This window comes from Gossypium arboreum, chromosome 8, assembly GCF_025698485.1.
Source record: "Gossypium arboreum isolate Shixiya-1 chromosome 8, ASM2569848v2, whole genome shotgun sequence".
NCBI classification, from domain to species: Eukaryota; Viridiplantae; Streptophyta; class Magnoliopsida; order Malvales; family Malvaceae; genus Gossypium; species Gossypium arboreum.
In genome coordinates, this window is record NC_069077.1 from 1,466,446 (window position 1) to 1,483,314 (window position 16,869).

The 16,869-nt window shown below is 33.5% G+C and overlaps 2 protein-coding genes across 4 annotated transcripts; both read right to left on the reverse strand.

Annotated features, from left to right (window-relative positions):
- Window positions 1-121: 121 nt before the first annotated feature.
- LOC108469990 (eukaryotic translation initiation factor) lies at window positions 122-5,745 on the reverse strand. Its single transcript, XM_017771150.2, has 9 exons — window positions 5,316-5,745; window positions 4,878-4,949; window positions 4,491-4,586; window positions 4,164-4,385; window positions 3,455-3,552; window positions 2,652-2,739; window positions 2,189-2,539; window positions 1,858-2,100; window positions 122-1,744 (listed from the first exon to the last, which is right to left on the reverse strand). Exons 1-9 carry the CDS (start codon window positions 5,505-5,507, stop codon window positions 722-724), a joined length of 2,385 nt encoding a protein of 794 aa, XP_017626639.1. The 5' UTR covers window positions 5,508-5,745; the 3' UTR covers window positions 122-721.
- Window positions 5,746-8,227: 2,482 nt separating this feature from the next.
- Window positions 8,228-15,605, reverse strand: LOC108470044 (AUGMIN subunit 8). 3 transcript variants are annotated; one of them, XM_017771224.2, is made up of 7 exons: window positions 15,188-15,605; window positions 11,792-13,282; window positions 11,409-11,528; window positions 10,524-10,640; window positions 10,351-10,440; window positions 10,019-10,126; window positions 8,228-8,857 (listed from the first exon to the last, which is right to left on the reverse strand). In XM_017771224.2, the coding sequence occupies exons 2-7, from the start codon at window positions 13,133-13,135 to the stop codon at window positions 8,753-8,755; spliced, it is 1,884 nt and encodes a 627-aa protein (XP_017626713.1). In that variant the 5' UTR covers window positions 13,136-13,282; window positions 15,188-15,605; the 3' UTR covers window positions 8,228-8,752. The 3 variants fall into 3 exon arrangements, with proteins under 3 accessions (XP_017626713.1, XP_052874038.1, XP_017626714.1); XM_053018078.1 differs by lacking the exon at window positions 15,188-15,605 and adding an exon at window positions 13,937-14,255; XM_017771225.2 differs by lacking the exon at window positions 15,188-15,605 and adding an exon at window positions 13,424-14,255.
- Between the last annotated feature and the right edge of the window lie 1,264 nt (window positions 15,606-16,869).

The following is a 16,869-nucleotide window of genomic DNA, read 5'->3' on the forward strand; positions in this document are numbered from 1 at the left end:
TCTATAAAATCAATTTTATTTATTTATTTAAAATTATAACCAAAATCAAAATCGAAATATTACATAATAAGACCCTATGCATCAAGAAGTAGACACGAGTTACCACAAAACGAATACGACATGAGAAAATAACATTTCGAATACCATGAATATCTCAAAATTTATATAATACAAATTATTAACGGATCAAAAATTCACATAAACATAAAAATATCTCAAAAACACGAAACAAATACATGAACCTTTAGGTCCCTAAGTCATGGATTCAGTGAATGCATTGATTCCCAATTTGTGAAAAAATGAAACATCATATGCCACAAAAAAAAAAAAAGGGGAAAATTCAGTGGTTTAAGGAGATTTATGGGACTGAGTTCTTAAGTCAACCAAACTTAAAAAGAAAAATTATAAGAAAAACTAATCAAATACAAAACAACTAGATTCCTTAAAAAGGGGTATCCATTCTTCCCTTCACTACTTTTTTGGCATATATTAGCTAGATCTGAGGCCGAGGGAAAATTCTGTGGCATTACGGTTCGTTCCTTCGTTTTTGTTTCTTTAATAATACGCTATGACCTCGGAGAAATATACAACTCGATAAGAACATTACCTGTACTTGTGCAGTTCCACTTCAGAATACAAGTTGCTGGCCTCAAAAAGGGGGAAATCTGTGGACGATGTTGTGTTGCAGTGGAGATAAGTGGAAGTTCATTGTATCGAAACATTAGAGTAGATTCTGACAGGCCTCGACCTCGGATGCCTGTGCATCCAATATGGCTTGTCCTGAAGGATTTGAGCTAATGATCCTCATTGTTGCATTAAATACAGCTTTCTTGTATAGGTCGTCTTCCATCTTCTTAAGAACTTCTTTCAACACTTTAATATCTAATCCCCCAACCAAAACGAGTGTCCCGATTATTTCTCCGAAGTTGTTCGGTGCTTTGGGTAAATCAATGCCGATATCATCCAATAAGGCACCGTAGAGCAAGCATCCAGTCCCTAGGTCTCTAGCTGTAAGAACTTTCTTAATAAACAAGTACTCTAGAAGCTTTGAAACTGGTTCAACACAAGGTGGGCTTTTCTCCAAGGCAATCGAGATAGCTTCTTTCACAACCTCAGGATGGTACAACGGAGATTTTAGTTCTTCCACGCATTGTAATGCTTCATCAAGCAGCCTAACACTGAAATATTCCTCTAACAGTGCCCGTGTTTTCCTCCGAAGCTCGTCTGTATTTAGTTTTGCAGCCGAATCTTGTGGTTTCTCCACAACGGGAGAAACAGCAGCCACAGGCACAGGTCTGGTAGGTTGGGCCACAGGCTCAGCACCCAAAAGAGAGTTGGATGGCTGAGCAGGAGGAGTCGAACTTCCCTGTAACAGGGCACTTGTCCTACCAGTCATTAGGCCAGCACTGCCTTGAGGCAACAGCCTTGGATTCATTAAAGATGATTTATCGACTAATGGTGGCGGGACATGTCCTCCAGATTTATCTCCCCTTGGCATTGATCGGGTCCTAGTGACTTCCCAATTATCATTGTCTATTCCAGGCATACCAGGCATTCTTCGAGTTCCCGGCATTCCAGGCATCATACCCCAGGTACCAGGACGAGTGATAGGAAAACCCCCAGGACCAGGACTTATAGGACCACCAGAAACAGGACTATTTCTAATACTTGCAGTAGCTCCTGGACGTAACCCGAGATTTTTTTCAGCCTCGGAATGGATTTCAGTAATTGTTTTGGCTTTCACCTGCAGAAAAACAAATACGAAAAAGAGCTGGGAGTTAAAACCTGTTCACAAGGACATAACAGAAACTTCTATCTAATCTAACCCAGAAAATTTGATGGCATATATTAGCTGACCTCTTCACGCCTGGGGACCCAGTTGTTTGCACGAAGATCAAGAACATCACGAACCATAAATCGCAGTCTTGGTGCTAGTTGAGGATTTGCAGTCAATTCCTTCAGTCTGCTGAAGTACGTATCATTTATGCGCCGTGATTTTGGGCTCTCATCAAGCTGCTTTCCAATAGTGTTGAAGAACTGACAGATGGCTTCAACATTCTCCTCTGCAGGGCAAGCTTTAGTATCGGGCCCCAAAAGTTCCTGTTTGACAGAATAAGCAACAAATGATTTCCCATAACTTGCTAGAAATCCAAGTGCCATTGATGAGAAAGGAAGTATTGGCAATAACCTGTACAATGTGATGGACTATCTTTTCAGGTACCATTTTCTGCTTCAAAAGCTCACCAATTAAACGAATGTTACCAAGGGTACGAAGCTTGACCATCCTTTCTTTATCCCTACGCTCCATCTCTTGCTCAGGGGCAGTCATCAGCCTCACTTCTTCCCTGAGCTTGTCAGCTCCCTCAAATGCTTCTTGGCAGTTATTCAAGAGGACTCGCTTGAATGTTATTTCTTTTCCACCAGGTTCCTCGGGTGGGAATGAGGGGAGCTTATCGTTAAGATCAGCACAAAATCGAGCATACATAGGGCAAAACGTAGGTTCCAAAACAGCCTTATCAAATATTATAGAAATAACCTCCTGTAAAAAAAAACACACAAATAGCATCATTAGTTTTATCTTGCGCTGGTAACAGGAAAAGAGCACAGTATTGCATTTCCAAAAAGAATAACAGAATCAAGAAAATAACAACCTTCAAGATATCGGCTGATGTGATACCAGAATCAATAAGTTGACCCTTAAGAATATCATACTTCTCTGGAGTAAGCTTGTTCAATATCCTACACAGAGGACAGATCCATTCAGAGAAAACCAATAACTCATTGTTAATTGCACAAAATTCAGTGAGAAGGAAAGAATTGCCTCGGCTCCTATCAAGCATGGTTAAAAAAATAAAAACCACTGACAAATTTTGTCATCATGAAAGCACCCACATCAGTAGCTCCAAAAAAAAAAAAGTTTCTAGATACCAAGCATGCTGAGAAAACATATTAGACTCCAAAGTTGAGAACTCGATAGACTTTAAAAAATGGTTTGGTAAGTTTTTTCTTTACAATGGAATCCATTGATTGCAAGGGATAATCAGATGATATATTTGCTCTTTTTGCTTTCTCATCATCAAAGAAAACTCGTATTTAGCAACTTCCAAAACTAAAGTGCCAGATACCAACTACAGTAAAAAGAAATAAATAAATAAACTCTGAATTTAAGAACTTCATAGACCTTAATAAATTTGAATGGCAGATGTTCACAATAATGCCTTGTTTCAGTAACTTATTAAGAAACAAAAAGAAATGTACTGCAACGTCTATTTGCTGCATAGATTTTTAGGGAGTAATTATGCCTAATCTAAGATTAAATCCTGCATAAAATATATCTTTATGGTTTCTCAATAGAAATCAGAGATACATATATAATGCAAGAAACATGCTTTTATGGTTTGTAACAAAATTAGACACATATATGATGCAGAAAATATATTTTCAACATATTTACCCTTTTACGGTCTTTAGAACACGCTCCTTCTCTGAAAGGTATCCCCTTCTAGCTGACCATGGTACCTCAGCCTTGATCAAAGTTGGAGTTGGTCCTCCCTATATCAACAAAGGAAACCAAATGAAATGCCAAACCCAAATGGCAGCCATAGTGTACGGGGATAAATTCAGTTCTTAAAAGGAATAAATACAAAGCTAAAAATTAAAACAAGACACTACAAGTGATAGAGTTCCTTAAATATTATCAATACAGGAATTGGTGTCTGAGCCAAGTACCTGACATGCTTCATAACTAATACAATTGCAATGACCCTGAAGCAAATGGGTTAACAAATAAAAGAAAGAAATTCCCAAAATGTAAGGTTCTGAACCATCTCATCATCATAAAAAAACACATTTAAATAAAATTCATAGTAGTCATTACAGATTCAATTTATTGAACAATTGCTCTGACTCCATATAAATATCTAGAGGTTAAGGAATCAAGTGGAGCAGAACTGCTGATTCCAGCACGATGATAACTAGCTTTTAAACATTCTAATGACAAGAGTAATATGTTGCAAGATGCTTCAAATACATACCCAACACCTCCAAGAACAAAAAATGTAGCATTTTAATAATTCAGACAACATCAAAGGCAAACAGTAAAAATCTGAAGATAGAGGGAACTCTATATAGAAAAAAGGTTTGTATCTTTTTATTTTAATTACCCCTTGATCATAAGAGGCCTTTGAGAACTGAGAATTGAGTTGATCTTGACGATTAAATTGATTAGCTTCGGGTTGTCTAAAGTCATATCGGTTTCCAGATTCTCTGTCCCGAAGAGCTTCCCAGGACCTCTCCTCTCCAGAAGAAGGAAACTGTGCTGAACGGTTACGCCAATCACGATTATCAGGTTCAGAGTAACGATTCTGACTCTGATTTGATGATGGCTAGCAAAAAGTTCAGAAACCAAAGCAACAAGTATTAACAAAGAATGATGACTTGGTGGATATATTTGCAATACAGTAATTCCATGAAGGCAAGAGAAGGCTTACAATGCTTTCAGCACGACCGCTGTTTTGATCTTCACCAAAGAGCTCCAACTTGATTTCTCCTTTGATTTTAAGAATCTCATCAATAACTTCTACCGCCTAAGAGAAGGCAAGCAGGATATAATCAGATACCGTATCAAACAAAGTGCCATTGTATGGTCTCAACCAAATAAAACTGAAACAAAGAACAAACACCTATGAACAACTTATTTGCATGACCAACTCGACATAACGGAAGCAGAATGCAAAAAACGTTGGACAACTTCCTTGCATACAAATAAAAGACATGTTCTTGTTCTTTCCTGGTTGATTTCTAAAGCAAAATGCAACAATAATATATTTCTGATTCACATATGAAGTATAGTACAAAGAACAAGATTGGACAATCACCTCCCTAAGCTGCAGAAGCTGGTCCCTAGTGTAACGCACACGTTCACGACCCTCGAATCGTGAGTCTCCAGCCTAAAACAGTAAAGCAATTGATCAACAATATTTCAATATAAAGCATGTTACTATTCAGATTAACAGTCCAAAAGAATCAATCAGGCAATTGAAGATATAGAATCCAACAATATTAATGATAAAATCAAATGTACTTGCTAAGGATCTTATACTAAACCAAAAAAAAAAATAGAAAGAAAAAACATTACCTAACAGCAGCTACACTAATAATTTTTAAATAATAAAAAAAAGCCTAACTAATTTCAATAGCAAAGAAAATATAAAATTCAAATCAAATCCAAATCAATATAAAAACATCACATATATGCATATATTATATTATGTGAATATAACATCAAAAAGGATTAGATCGGGAAAGAGAAGAACCTTAATAGAGAAAGAGGAAGCACCGCCATGAGGACGAAAGAGAAGAAGATCAGAAGAAACAGAACCAAAGGCTAGGGAAGAAGACGACGATGACGACGACGACGACGATGATGATGAAGGACCACCGAAGAGTCTGCCCCCTCGACCACCACCAGGCCTTAAGCTCAACACCGTCTGATCACCTTGCTGCATACCTCGATCTTTTTTCACGTGAGATTCGATCTCCACCGTCGGATTACAACAAAAATTTAGAAAAAAAAAACAGATAAATCGAGGATTTATAAAACGCTGAATCTGAATACAAATAGAAAGATAATAATAATTTTACAAAAAAAAAATGGATTTTAGAGAGAGAAGCGATGAAAGTGATTTTCTTTCTTTTTTTTTTTTAAGAACCAAAAGGAGAAGAAAGGAGCTACACGAAGACGGTAAAGATGAAAAACAATGGATTTTTTTATTTTTTAATTTATTTTGGGTTAATTAACGAGAAATCCTTAAACTATTGTCTAAATTTTAAATTGGTCGCTAACTTTTTATGTATTCTAATTTAATCCTTAAAATATTAATTTTGTATCATTTAAGTCCTTCAATCAGCCTAATGGTGTACAATATCTGTTCAACCTAATTCAAGTTCTTCAATTAGCATAACCCTAAATTTAAGTGTTAAATGTTGGTCCATGTTTAACATTATGTTTATTTAAAACATATAAATTGTATTATAAACATGTGTGTCTATCGCATAGATAGCTTAGGTTAATGTTGTTTAAATTGATTTGGACCGACCAATTAGATTGGAAAGACAAGAATTGAACAATATATTAATTTTGACAAAGGTGTTAAACCGATTTTAGAACGAACCACTCCGAATCGGAGTTGAATCGCAAGTGGTAAACTGATAAAAAAAATTAATTTTTTTATGTTTTTGGCCCAAGTAATGGCCCAATAGATAAAAAGGCCCAATTGACCCAACCCATCCAAATACTTAAAAAATATTTAAAATGAGAAAAACTAATTTAAATAGGAGTGTATAATTGATGTTAATGTCATTATTGTTATATGTATCTATGTTTATATTTTTTTTATTTTTTTGGTTTCTTATTTCAGTATTTTTTGTTAATTGAATCAAGAATTGGTGGCCTAATCAATTTGATCACCAATTTAATTCCAAAAATCATTGACTTAGATATGATATGTTTAAAAAAATGTATCAACAAAATTTATGATATTATTTTCTTTCTTTAATTCGTTAAATCCAAACTGTCCTTATAATAATATACTTCTAATATGCATCACGTTAGATCTAAACCATTAAACGCCTAAGTTGATAGTTAGGCTAGTGGACAGAAGGACCTGGTTGATATAACGCTAATATTTTAAGGATATAATTAAAATATTTTAAAATTTAGGGACCACATTAAAATATTCATTATAGTTTGACGATGTCTTGTGAAATTAATCTTTTTCATACGTTATCGTTATCCTTGTTTGTGTAGATTTCTTTGGCATTGATTGACAAATTTGCCCTTCATTCTTAATAGTTAGAACCTTATTTTGCATGCTTTGAAATAAATCAGAACCAATACTTTAATTCAATTAAAATAAAATCCAATTTGTATTAAATATTATTGATATACATTTTAGTTATGCTTTCGACCAAATGAACAGATCATTTTATAGAAAAAATTGAAACAAGTTTTCTGGAATTTTAGAAAAATCAGTTGGAGACTTTTAATTATTATTATAATTTTTTATAAATATATTTTTATATTTTCAGTTAAACTTAAATAAAATTTTTAATTAATAAATATGAATATGTGCTGGGTTCGAGCTTATGAAAATTTGTTGTCTAAGGTTAATATAAGTCGAGCTTTTCGGGCAGGACTTTTGATTAAGTTTATAAATTGATATATAGTTCTTATATTATAATATATTTAAAAATAATAAATTTTAACTTTACTTACAAAATTCACCTAAAAAATAGGGTAATCAGTCCAATTAAATTTTTACTTTAAAATGTATAAGACATACTTTCGATTTTTCAATCAATTTAATTTGAATAAAAATTTTATTTAATCTTTTTAACACAATTATAACTTAAAACTCGATGATACAAAAGTTGATAAAATGTATAGAAAGTATTGATGTAAAAAAAGCCTACCTTGTAAGAGAGGGGTTTTAGTTAAGGGGAAGGTTTCCGATACGAGTCGGTGGTTGAACCGGTTAGACTAACAGTTTTTCAGTCTGATCAATTCAATCAGTTTAATTAAATAAATTATTAAAAATGTATAAAAAATATTAAAAATTAAATCCAATAAATTTTTTGCCCAATTTAACCGATTCTTATCAGTTCTAAATCAATTGGTTCATTACCTTTCTCCAAATTGATACTCCAATCAGTTCTTGATCCAACTAATTGATACAATTGGATTCGAATGACCTTGATAAAAGGTTTGAAGACATTCTACGAGTCTCTTGAATAGAAATTCTAAAATGATAATTGATTAAAGTGAAAACTACCGACTTGTACTAATCTTCTCAAAAAGTTTATTTGAGATTCCATAAACTTCCGTCGATTTCAAATTTGAGTAAATACTTATTATAAGTTAAATTTGCGTGATTTAAAGATGTTCACGAATTAAATCAAATCAAACTTGAATTAAATTTAAATTTAATTATAAAAATATATAATTTTTATGTTTTATTTTTTCAATATTAAAACGAGCTGAACAAAGCCAATCAGGTAATGAAAATCCAAACCCTACCCAAAGCAAACTAAAATTGAATAAATTAAAATTGTATTAGTCTTTTTACCATCCAAGCTTGGAGAATTCTCAATAATGAGATGGTGGCCAAATTAATTTAATACAAAACTTCAATTCTTTTAATAATCATTTAATCTATGTCAAAATTAGTTTTTAACCGTAAAATTTTTATATACTAATTTTAATTAATATGTCAAATTACATTGATTTAATGACAAAATACTTCAACGTTGAAATTCACATTAGGTTCATGACTCGAATACATTTTACAAATGCTAAAATACAAACCTTAATATTAAATACCATTTTTTAGAAATAATTACATAAATTAACTAGGTTAAGACTCGAATTAAAATTTCCCTCAGCATTGAACTCAAATATTTTGCTTCCTTTGCCTTTTTTTTTTTTTCTTCATATGGTAATACAAAAATTACACGTAGGAAAAAAGAACAGAGCCAGTAACTCCATCTTTTGAAAGGGTAAAAAAAATGAAAGAAGAAAAAAATTACCATTTAAGTTAAAAAAGGAAAATAGAAACAAAAGGGGGGGAAATTTACATTTTACAGGGGCCGGCAGAGCAGAGATTTTGTAATTAATTTTCATCTCACTTTATATGATAATAATAATATATTGGCAGAATATTATTAGCTTACCAGCTGTTTTTTTTTTTTTTTTTTATGGCCATGGAAATAATGTTTTGGCTGCCATCATTGGTTGCTTATTCCTCTCCAAAGCTTGTTTTGTTTGTATGAGATGAGACCTAAGACTGTACTCTTCTAACTGTTCAATGACACCACCAAAAACTGTCAAATACATACATACATACATGCATGCATCCATCCATGCATGTGAAATAAGACAAAGTAACTATATGCATTAGAATAAGTTTGCAAATTGCAGAAATCCATTTTAGCCAGCTCAGGTGGCACATGTATAGGATGAGCTGACAATAGCCAGCCAGCCAGTTCGATAGCGATGGCATATTGGGGATGGATATCCATATTTTTTCTTGAAGTATCTATGTCTAATAATATACATGTTCGAGTTATATTTGAATATTGTTATGAAGATATTGACCCTCTATGAACTATAAGTTCAGGTAAAAATACCATGGAACTCTATACTAGCTGTCAAGATTGTATTTTGCCCTCTCTATTTAAAAATGTGCAAATTAATACCTGAACAATAAATCAAAGAGCAAAAATCCTTTCTATTAAAAATTTGATCCATTTCTATTGCTAAAAACTGGCATGGCTGATAGAATAACCAAACAAATGACACATGGCATGCCACATGTACTTCATGCTGATATATAAGAACCAGTTTTTAACAATAGAAATGAATGAAATTTTTAACAAAACGATCAATTTACTCTTTGATCTAACGTGCAGAAACTAATTTGTCAATTTTTTAAGTAAAAAGGAAAAAATGCAATCTAACTCATAGTACAAGAGCCTCATGATACTTTTACCCATAAATTAGTGTCGGATACAGATCCGTATCTAACACAGACCCGAGTCCAAGTAACATAATCAGGTAAGCATAAGGAAGATCTCACGTGGCACGCATGTATGAGCACTCCAACTATTACCCATCAAGCTTCATGCTGAAATTTTTCTTTCATAACCCCCATTAACACATGAAAGAAATTTCCACTTCAGCATGATTAACTAAACTGAGTTAACTCGATACTGAGTTAAAGCCTTTCTTCCACAAGAAGGTTGGCTTTGGCCAAAAGGGATCCGACTATGTCATGTTCCATGTGGAAGATGACAAGTACCACTTGAAACATCAAATTCAGCCCTCCCTAACTCTTCTCGCTCTCTTTAAGAGGAAAATAGCTTTCAATCCTATTCTCATGCCTTGCCATATTTCTCATTACATGCATGATATTTACAATCCAAGAATTTGGAGATCGGCAAGCATGTAATGTGTCCTCACCTGCATAGCCGCTGTTGAAGCCATGAGAGCTTCACATTGGTCGAGCATGTTTTTCTCTAGAGTAGCTATTGCAGCAAGCTCGGAGACCAAATTGTTTATTCCTTCAACCTACATCACATATAATGTTGAAATACAATTAAGCTTCCACAACCAAATCAAAGATAAATCAGCAAGAAAAACTGCAAGCTAATATCGGAATCAACCATCTGTCACACATTGGAGCAGCAAGGGATAAAATCAACTACGGCATTGATATTTGTTTTCTCTCCTTATAATGTCAGGGATTTAGGTCGAGAAACAGGGGAAATAAGTAGATTGGGAAGGTAAAACACCTTTGAGAGTAAAGAACAAATGGAGGAGCCCATAGCCTGCATCACATCAACAGCAGAGGAAATAGCAGCTTTCAATGATTCGATATCTGCCTGAAGAGCACGAAATGCAGTACTGATGTCAATATTGTCTCTTTTCAGATATCAATCTGAAGTATTCTTGTAAACTAACTTACCCTTGCCCCTCCAGCTACGGGAAGACGCAAAGTGCTTGCCTCCAGATCTTCCACTGCTCCAGCTAAAGAACTTATATGATCTCTTTCAAGTAGTGCCCAATTGTTGAGATACCCCATCTGCATGAATCAGAGACACATGCATTTAGATAATGGAAATTCAGTGAAAAAGTATCTATACTAATATGCCGACTGTCAGTAAATATTCTTAAAATGAGTGAGATAAGACCTTATATCGAACTTTTGGAGACAAGCAGTTGATCTTAAACTGTTTAACCACATGTAAGACTATATAATTTATGTAGATAATAAATTTTGTCTCTTCCATCAATTCGATATCAATAAACATAAAAGGTGTTTATCTAAAAGTTGTAACTGTGATGTCCTTGTAACAGTAACAGTTAGAATAATAATAATAATAATAGTTATCAAGTGAAGGCCACTTCGGAAAGGAGGTGTCATGGGCCGGGCCAGACTAGGTTGGCAAGGGAAATCCTTACTGAAGGGTACCAATACACACTTGACACCTTGACTTCTTGCATACTTTTCGTGTTTATGCAACAGAGAGTCAGTTGCGATATGTTATCACATTTAACCGAAATTTGTTCCCTTACTGAAGGTACCACTACGTACTTGACACATAAAAGGCGTATTCAAGTTTGAACCCTCATTTCCTTAAAATATAACTATTTAGACCTGAAGGTATAAAGCAGATACATAAGCATGCACTGAAAAACTTCCTGTATCTTTACCAGGAGTTGCACAACTAAAAATGCACATAGACTACTAGTACAATTTCAAACATAAATATAAAAGCACTTCTAACATCGAACATGTATGAGGGGAATAAAAGTTTGCTATCAAAGAAGAAACAGAGGCAGGCATTACTTGATCATTCAAAACCGTGTTCAGCTTGAGCTCTAACTTCAGCTGCTGCAAAGTGATCTTTTTCTTGATCACGGCATCCCATAGACCCAAAGTAGCCTTCCAGACATTGTACAAAATTTCCTGCAACAACAGATCAAAATTTTCTTTGATAAACATAGGATAGAATTGAAAATTCACTACCCATGCCATTTCTATAGCTCTAAGTGCATACACGCATACTATACTGTCAAGAAATTCATCACGGTAGGAAGCTGATCATTGTGGATCGTGATAGAAAGAAGCAAACAATTGAAAATTATCCTATTCAAACCATCAAAGACTATCTCCCTTGCATATGCTAATATTCTTCAGGGAAGAGTTGTTTGTTTAAAGCAGAATTCTACCTCTACAGTAATTTTCTGAATGTACAGTACAGCTTCTGCTCGGGCATTAGCAAATCGCCACTGCAAATATCGATTATAAAGAAGACGCAGTTGATGAGCATCCTCTATGTAGTTTGCACCTTTTCTTCCCTTCTTAATATCTGCAATAAAACTAAGAACTGAAGTTGAGCTGTGGGATTGACTAGATAAGGTGGATGTCCTCATCCGAGATGGACTGACTCCCCTTGTAGTTGCACTGACCCCTCTTGGAGGTGGAGTGGAAGGCCTTGCCCGAGAAGGACTGGCACCCCTAGAAACAGAGGTCCTATTTGGTGTCTGAGGTCGTGATCCAGGAGCAGACAAAGACAGAGATTTGAGCGCATGAGTTGCCAGTGCCAATTTGTCCAATGAACTTGCAGAAAGGAGCCTTGCAGGTCCAGATACTCGCATAGACTTATCATCAATTGAAATTGCCTCAGGTCTTATTCGACTAATTTCATTGAATGATAACAAACTGGTAGTCTCGTTAGCAATTTTCTTTAGAGGTTTACCCGAACTATCAGACATTGGCATCCTCTTCGGTGAAGATAACTCAGTTCCTGGAACTGGAGTGGATAAACTTTTGACAATCCTATTATCACCCAGATCCACACTGCCATTCAATGAATTGGAAGATAATTTCCCACGAATTCTACTAGGCCATCTATGCTGATCTATCAATCGGCCAGGCAAACTTTCAACTGGCTTAGCATTTTCAGATTGATCAGGTGCATTCTTCCCTTTAAGAGGACTACTCTTTCTCTCTGGAGTAGGCTTTCGTGATAAGGTAGATTTCTCAGACTGTTGTCTATGAGACACATTTGAAGAAGGTCTCAAAGTACGATCCAATGAAACATTAGTAACTGGTTTTTCTTTTTCCTTTTTGCTAACAGGAATTGAAATCGTATCAGACTGAAATGAAACACTAAGACTTCTCATAGTAGAAGGCCATAAACTTTCAGGTGTGCGGCCTGTTGATAGCCTTCTAGATGGTATCTGCACAGCTATTGATGAATCATGAACTGGTGTAGATGGACTTCGAGGCGAAGGTGGTGTTGAGGGGCGTTTCCTCTCAGCTGATACAGCTCTATTTTGCGGCAACTGGGAAGGAGTAGAGGTTGTTCTAGTAAGGTTTGGAGATGGACAACGCCTGGGACCAAACGTTGTCGAAGGACTGGGTGATTTAAACCTGGAACTAACTTCCCTAGTTCGAGGCTGTCGAGTCGTGAGTGGTGCATTGTTTTTTTCAGCAGGAACAAGAGGAGGCCTTGTGGTATCCACAGCTGCAAGCTTTGGCAATCGTCTCTCTGATTCACATATATCCATCCAAACCTTCCAAACTAGACCACATTGATGGGATTTTCCATAAATAGAACTAAACTACATTTAACAGCCTAACCTTTACATGAATCCCACACATAACTGGAATAACTCCAGCTGCTTAAAAAGAAGATGCTTTCCCCTTCAATAAATCTGCCACAAATGCATAAGCCAAAAGTTAGATGCTTACAGAATGGCAGAAAGCAAAGTTATAATTACGAACACCATAGGAAAAAAAGAGAGGACATCTTTACAGATACCCAGATCTGACTGATAAAAGAATTAGAGAATTACATGAAATTAACTGAAAGGGGCATAGCTTATTAATCAAGAAAAGCCCAAATCCAAGCAGATCAAGCCATAAGAATGAGACTGAGAAGTGATAAAACAGCATCAGGCACAATCGGGGTTGGAGGGGGTTCAGAAATTACAGTAGAATTCTATCCGACATAGATTAACGGTCATCACTATGGCTTCTTGTTAAATCAAAATCTCACATAAATTTGCAAATGCAATTGCACTAAGAGGTCCCCTATGGGAATATTGGAGAAACTATACTGTCAAACTCTCCACTGGTCTTTTGTTTCCTGGTGGTGGGGGGAGTAAGATAAGAAGACAGCTAGAAGAAAGGTGCTTAGGGGAGAGAGAAAAAAGAATATATATATATACACATATAAAAATTACTCCAACTTTTCATTTTTCCTCAAATATTCATGTTTAAAACACTAATTCGATGCATTACCGCTATAAAAGTATGAAATATAACTTTTCATGAAATCATCAAATACATATCTAAATTTTAAGTACCTGAGTAACATAAAAAGAAACCAATTTCACTCTAATTGTCAATTAATTTTTATAATGTTAATATATCTACTTTTGACACGGGAATGCATGGTCAGCTGGGCTGGCACAATAACCACAATGAGGGGTTCATTGATTTTTTTTCACTCACAAAAATAAATAAAACAGCCCACGCTGGCTTCTTTCCCTTCTTTCTCACCCACTTTCCATGAAAAGGAATTCAATGAAAACGATCACAACAAACAATTGAATCAATTTTTAATTTTTTTTAAATGTCCTATCTTCCCATAAAAATACATACATTGATCACATGGGATTTTTTTTACCTGGGATCACATGTTTGATTAACTAAATGACAGTAAAAATAAACAATAAATTAAAAAATTAAGTGCAGTTCAACAAACTATGAAAATTATGTAGGATTGTTTGTTTGTATCCTAATTGGTTTAAGAAATTAAATAATTGGATAAAGAAAAGAACAAAATTGAAGTTTTTCTTGCGGTGCTAATGTTGGTGAATGATATGGGGAAAGAGATGTTGGTGAATGATATGGGGAAAGAGATGGAGGACCATGTGCAAGAAGATCAGTGTCCATCCCCATGAATTAACAGTGAAAACTTTAAATAATAGTTTAAAATTTTTTATATAAATAAAAGAACTGTAAATATACAGATAAAAAACATAGTATCCATCTGTAGAAATATTTTTATATATTTTTAAAATTATTGATTGAGGAACGAAAATCAATGGAAAATCACAGGATAGTTTAGAGATTTTAAAATTTTAAATGAGGGTTTAATTTTTTTTAAAATGAAAAGAATCCAAAATCATGTAGTGTCTGGATTTGACAGTGTTATGTCTCTAAAATTGAAGACAAAAAATAGAGTGATTAAAAAAATAACTGTTTTTATGCAAATCTATCAGTGACAAAGTTGCAGAGGTTTGTTCATTTGAATCCAACTGCTAAAAATAGCAACCAAAATAAAAGAAACATTAAATTTAAACTAATTTTATTCGTAATCATTATTGTGTTTTTCATACTAATCAAAGCGATTAACAAAGTAAGAAACAAATTTTACAAATCTCACGATAAATTTAAACTAATTAATTTTTTTTTTGGTGTTTTTATACTAATACAAGTAATCAACAAAGCAAGAAGAAATTTTAAAACAGAAAGCTGAAAATTACTTGTAAAACAAATCTCAAGATAAAGAAGAAAGAAAAAATTATTAAATTAAATAAATAAAATCTCACCTCTTACCGATCTGGAAAAAAATTATATTCCAAAGCGATTCAATCAAAGAGAATTAACTGTAATTCGTTGAGATTCAAGATAAAAAAAAAAAAAAGAAGCAACCAATACGAGTGATCGCCGGAGAAGAAAGGACGGATAACTGGGGGAAGATCGGAGAAGGAATATTCCGGCGGGAGACGGAAACGTATTGAAAAAAAATTCAGTTTCTTTTCGAGAGAGAAAAGGAAGAGAGATTTAACTCACAACAAAAAAGGCGGAAAATAAAGTGATAAATTCGAGGAAAAAATAAAAGAAATTTAAATAAAAAAGTTTGAATAAAAGATGAGGGAAAAAGGCAGGAAACTGTTTTTTTTTTTTTTTCAGTTGAGAGAGAGAAGAAAACTGAGTAAGGCAGTTGTTTTCGCGCCACCTACTTTTATTGACATTTTCTTTTTTACATTTATTTATTTATTGTTAATTTAGTTTTTTTAGGAAATATTTAATAAATTTATAAAATGATGAATTTAAAAAATAACTAATTCATATATGGTTGATTTTAGATTTAATATAATTTTTAGCCCCCTAACTTATAATTGGGTTCAAAATGATGCGGTACAATATTAGAGTGTCATATTTAATGTTTTAATTATTGAATAATTGGTTGAGCAAGTTATACCATCCATCAATTTTCGATTCAATCAATTTGATTGGTTTAACCATTCAACCAATAATAATTAAAATTCTATAAGAAAAAAAAAAGGTTTTATTAAATAGGTTCATCTTTGTTTAACTGTCGATTTTTGTCCCAATTTTTGAAATTTACTAATTTCAATTAGTTTTCGAGTCAATTGATTCAACCTTTTTATTTGGACAGTTTTATCAATTAGTTCACAATTTGTTTGATCTAGTTTTATTCCAGTAATGTAACGACCCAAAATCAGTAGGCACCAGAAAAGTGTGTTATCGGGCCTCCGTCTTAGTGAAATAAGTTCGAAAATAATTATTAAAAAGATATTTATGAGTCTAGTAGTGTATTTAATTAGGTTTTAATTAAGTAAATTTAGCTTAATTTAGAGTAATTAGTAAAAGGATTAAATTGAATAAAGGATGAAAGTTAAATTGTAGATTAAAAGAAAATGAAGAGGACCAAAATGGAAAATAGACCATTTAGTATAGTTGAGGAGGCAAACAAAGAAAAAAATCTAAAGATTTCTCTAGATTATTATTGAATTATAAATTATAAATTATTATTAACTATTATTATTAAATAATATTATATATATATATGTATATAAAACAAATGAAGAAAAGAATAAAAAGAAACAAAGAAGAATAAGAAACAGAGAGCATTCGAAAAACAGGGAAGAAAAGGAAAGAAAAGAAAAGAGAAAATTGAGATTTTGAAGCTTCAAACTTATTTGGTAAGCTAAATTTAGTCCTTTTCTCTTAATTTTGATATTTTAAAAGCTTTAGAACAAAGTTTTGATGAAATTAAGTTGATATTTTGAAAGTTATTAGATTTCTAAATATTGTTCATGTTGAATAAAAAGATGAATTAGGGGTTAAATTGATAGGAATTCAAGTTAGAAATGAAATAAGGATTGAATTGCAAAGTAAACTATAAGTTTTGTGTTTTAGGGACTAAATTGAGGAAAATTCGGAATTAAGAAAATATGTTGAAAATTTAATAGTTAAATTTGAG

Coding starts and splice junctions, on each gene's coding strand:
- LOC108470044 (XM_017771224.2), bottom strand. CDS start 13,135: ATGGATATATGTGAATCAGAGAGACGATTGCCAAAGCTTGCAGCTGTG. Junction 11,529..11,791: donor TTCAGAAAATTACTGTAGAG/GTAGAATTCTGC, acceptor CTGTTGTTGCAG/GAAATTTTGTACAATGTCTG. Junction 10,641..11,408: donor ACACGGTTTTGAATGATCAA/GTAATGCCTGCC, acceptor TGATTCATGCAG/ATGGGGTATCTCAACAATTG.
- LOC108469990 (XM_017771150.2), bottom strand. CDS start 5,507: ATGCAGCAAGGTGATCAGACGGTGTTGAGCTTAAGGCCTGGTGGTGGT. Junction 4,587..4,877: donor AGCTTCTGCAGCTTAGGGAG/GTGATTGTCCAA, acceptor GCCTTCTCTTAG/GCGGTAGAAGTTATTGATGA. Junction 2,101..2,188: donor TAGTCCATCACATTGTACAG/GTTATTGCCAAT, acceptor TCTGTCAAACAG/GAACTTTTGGGGCCCGATAC.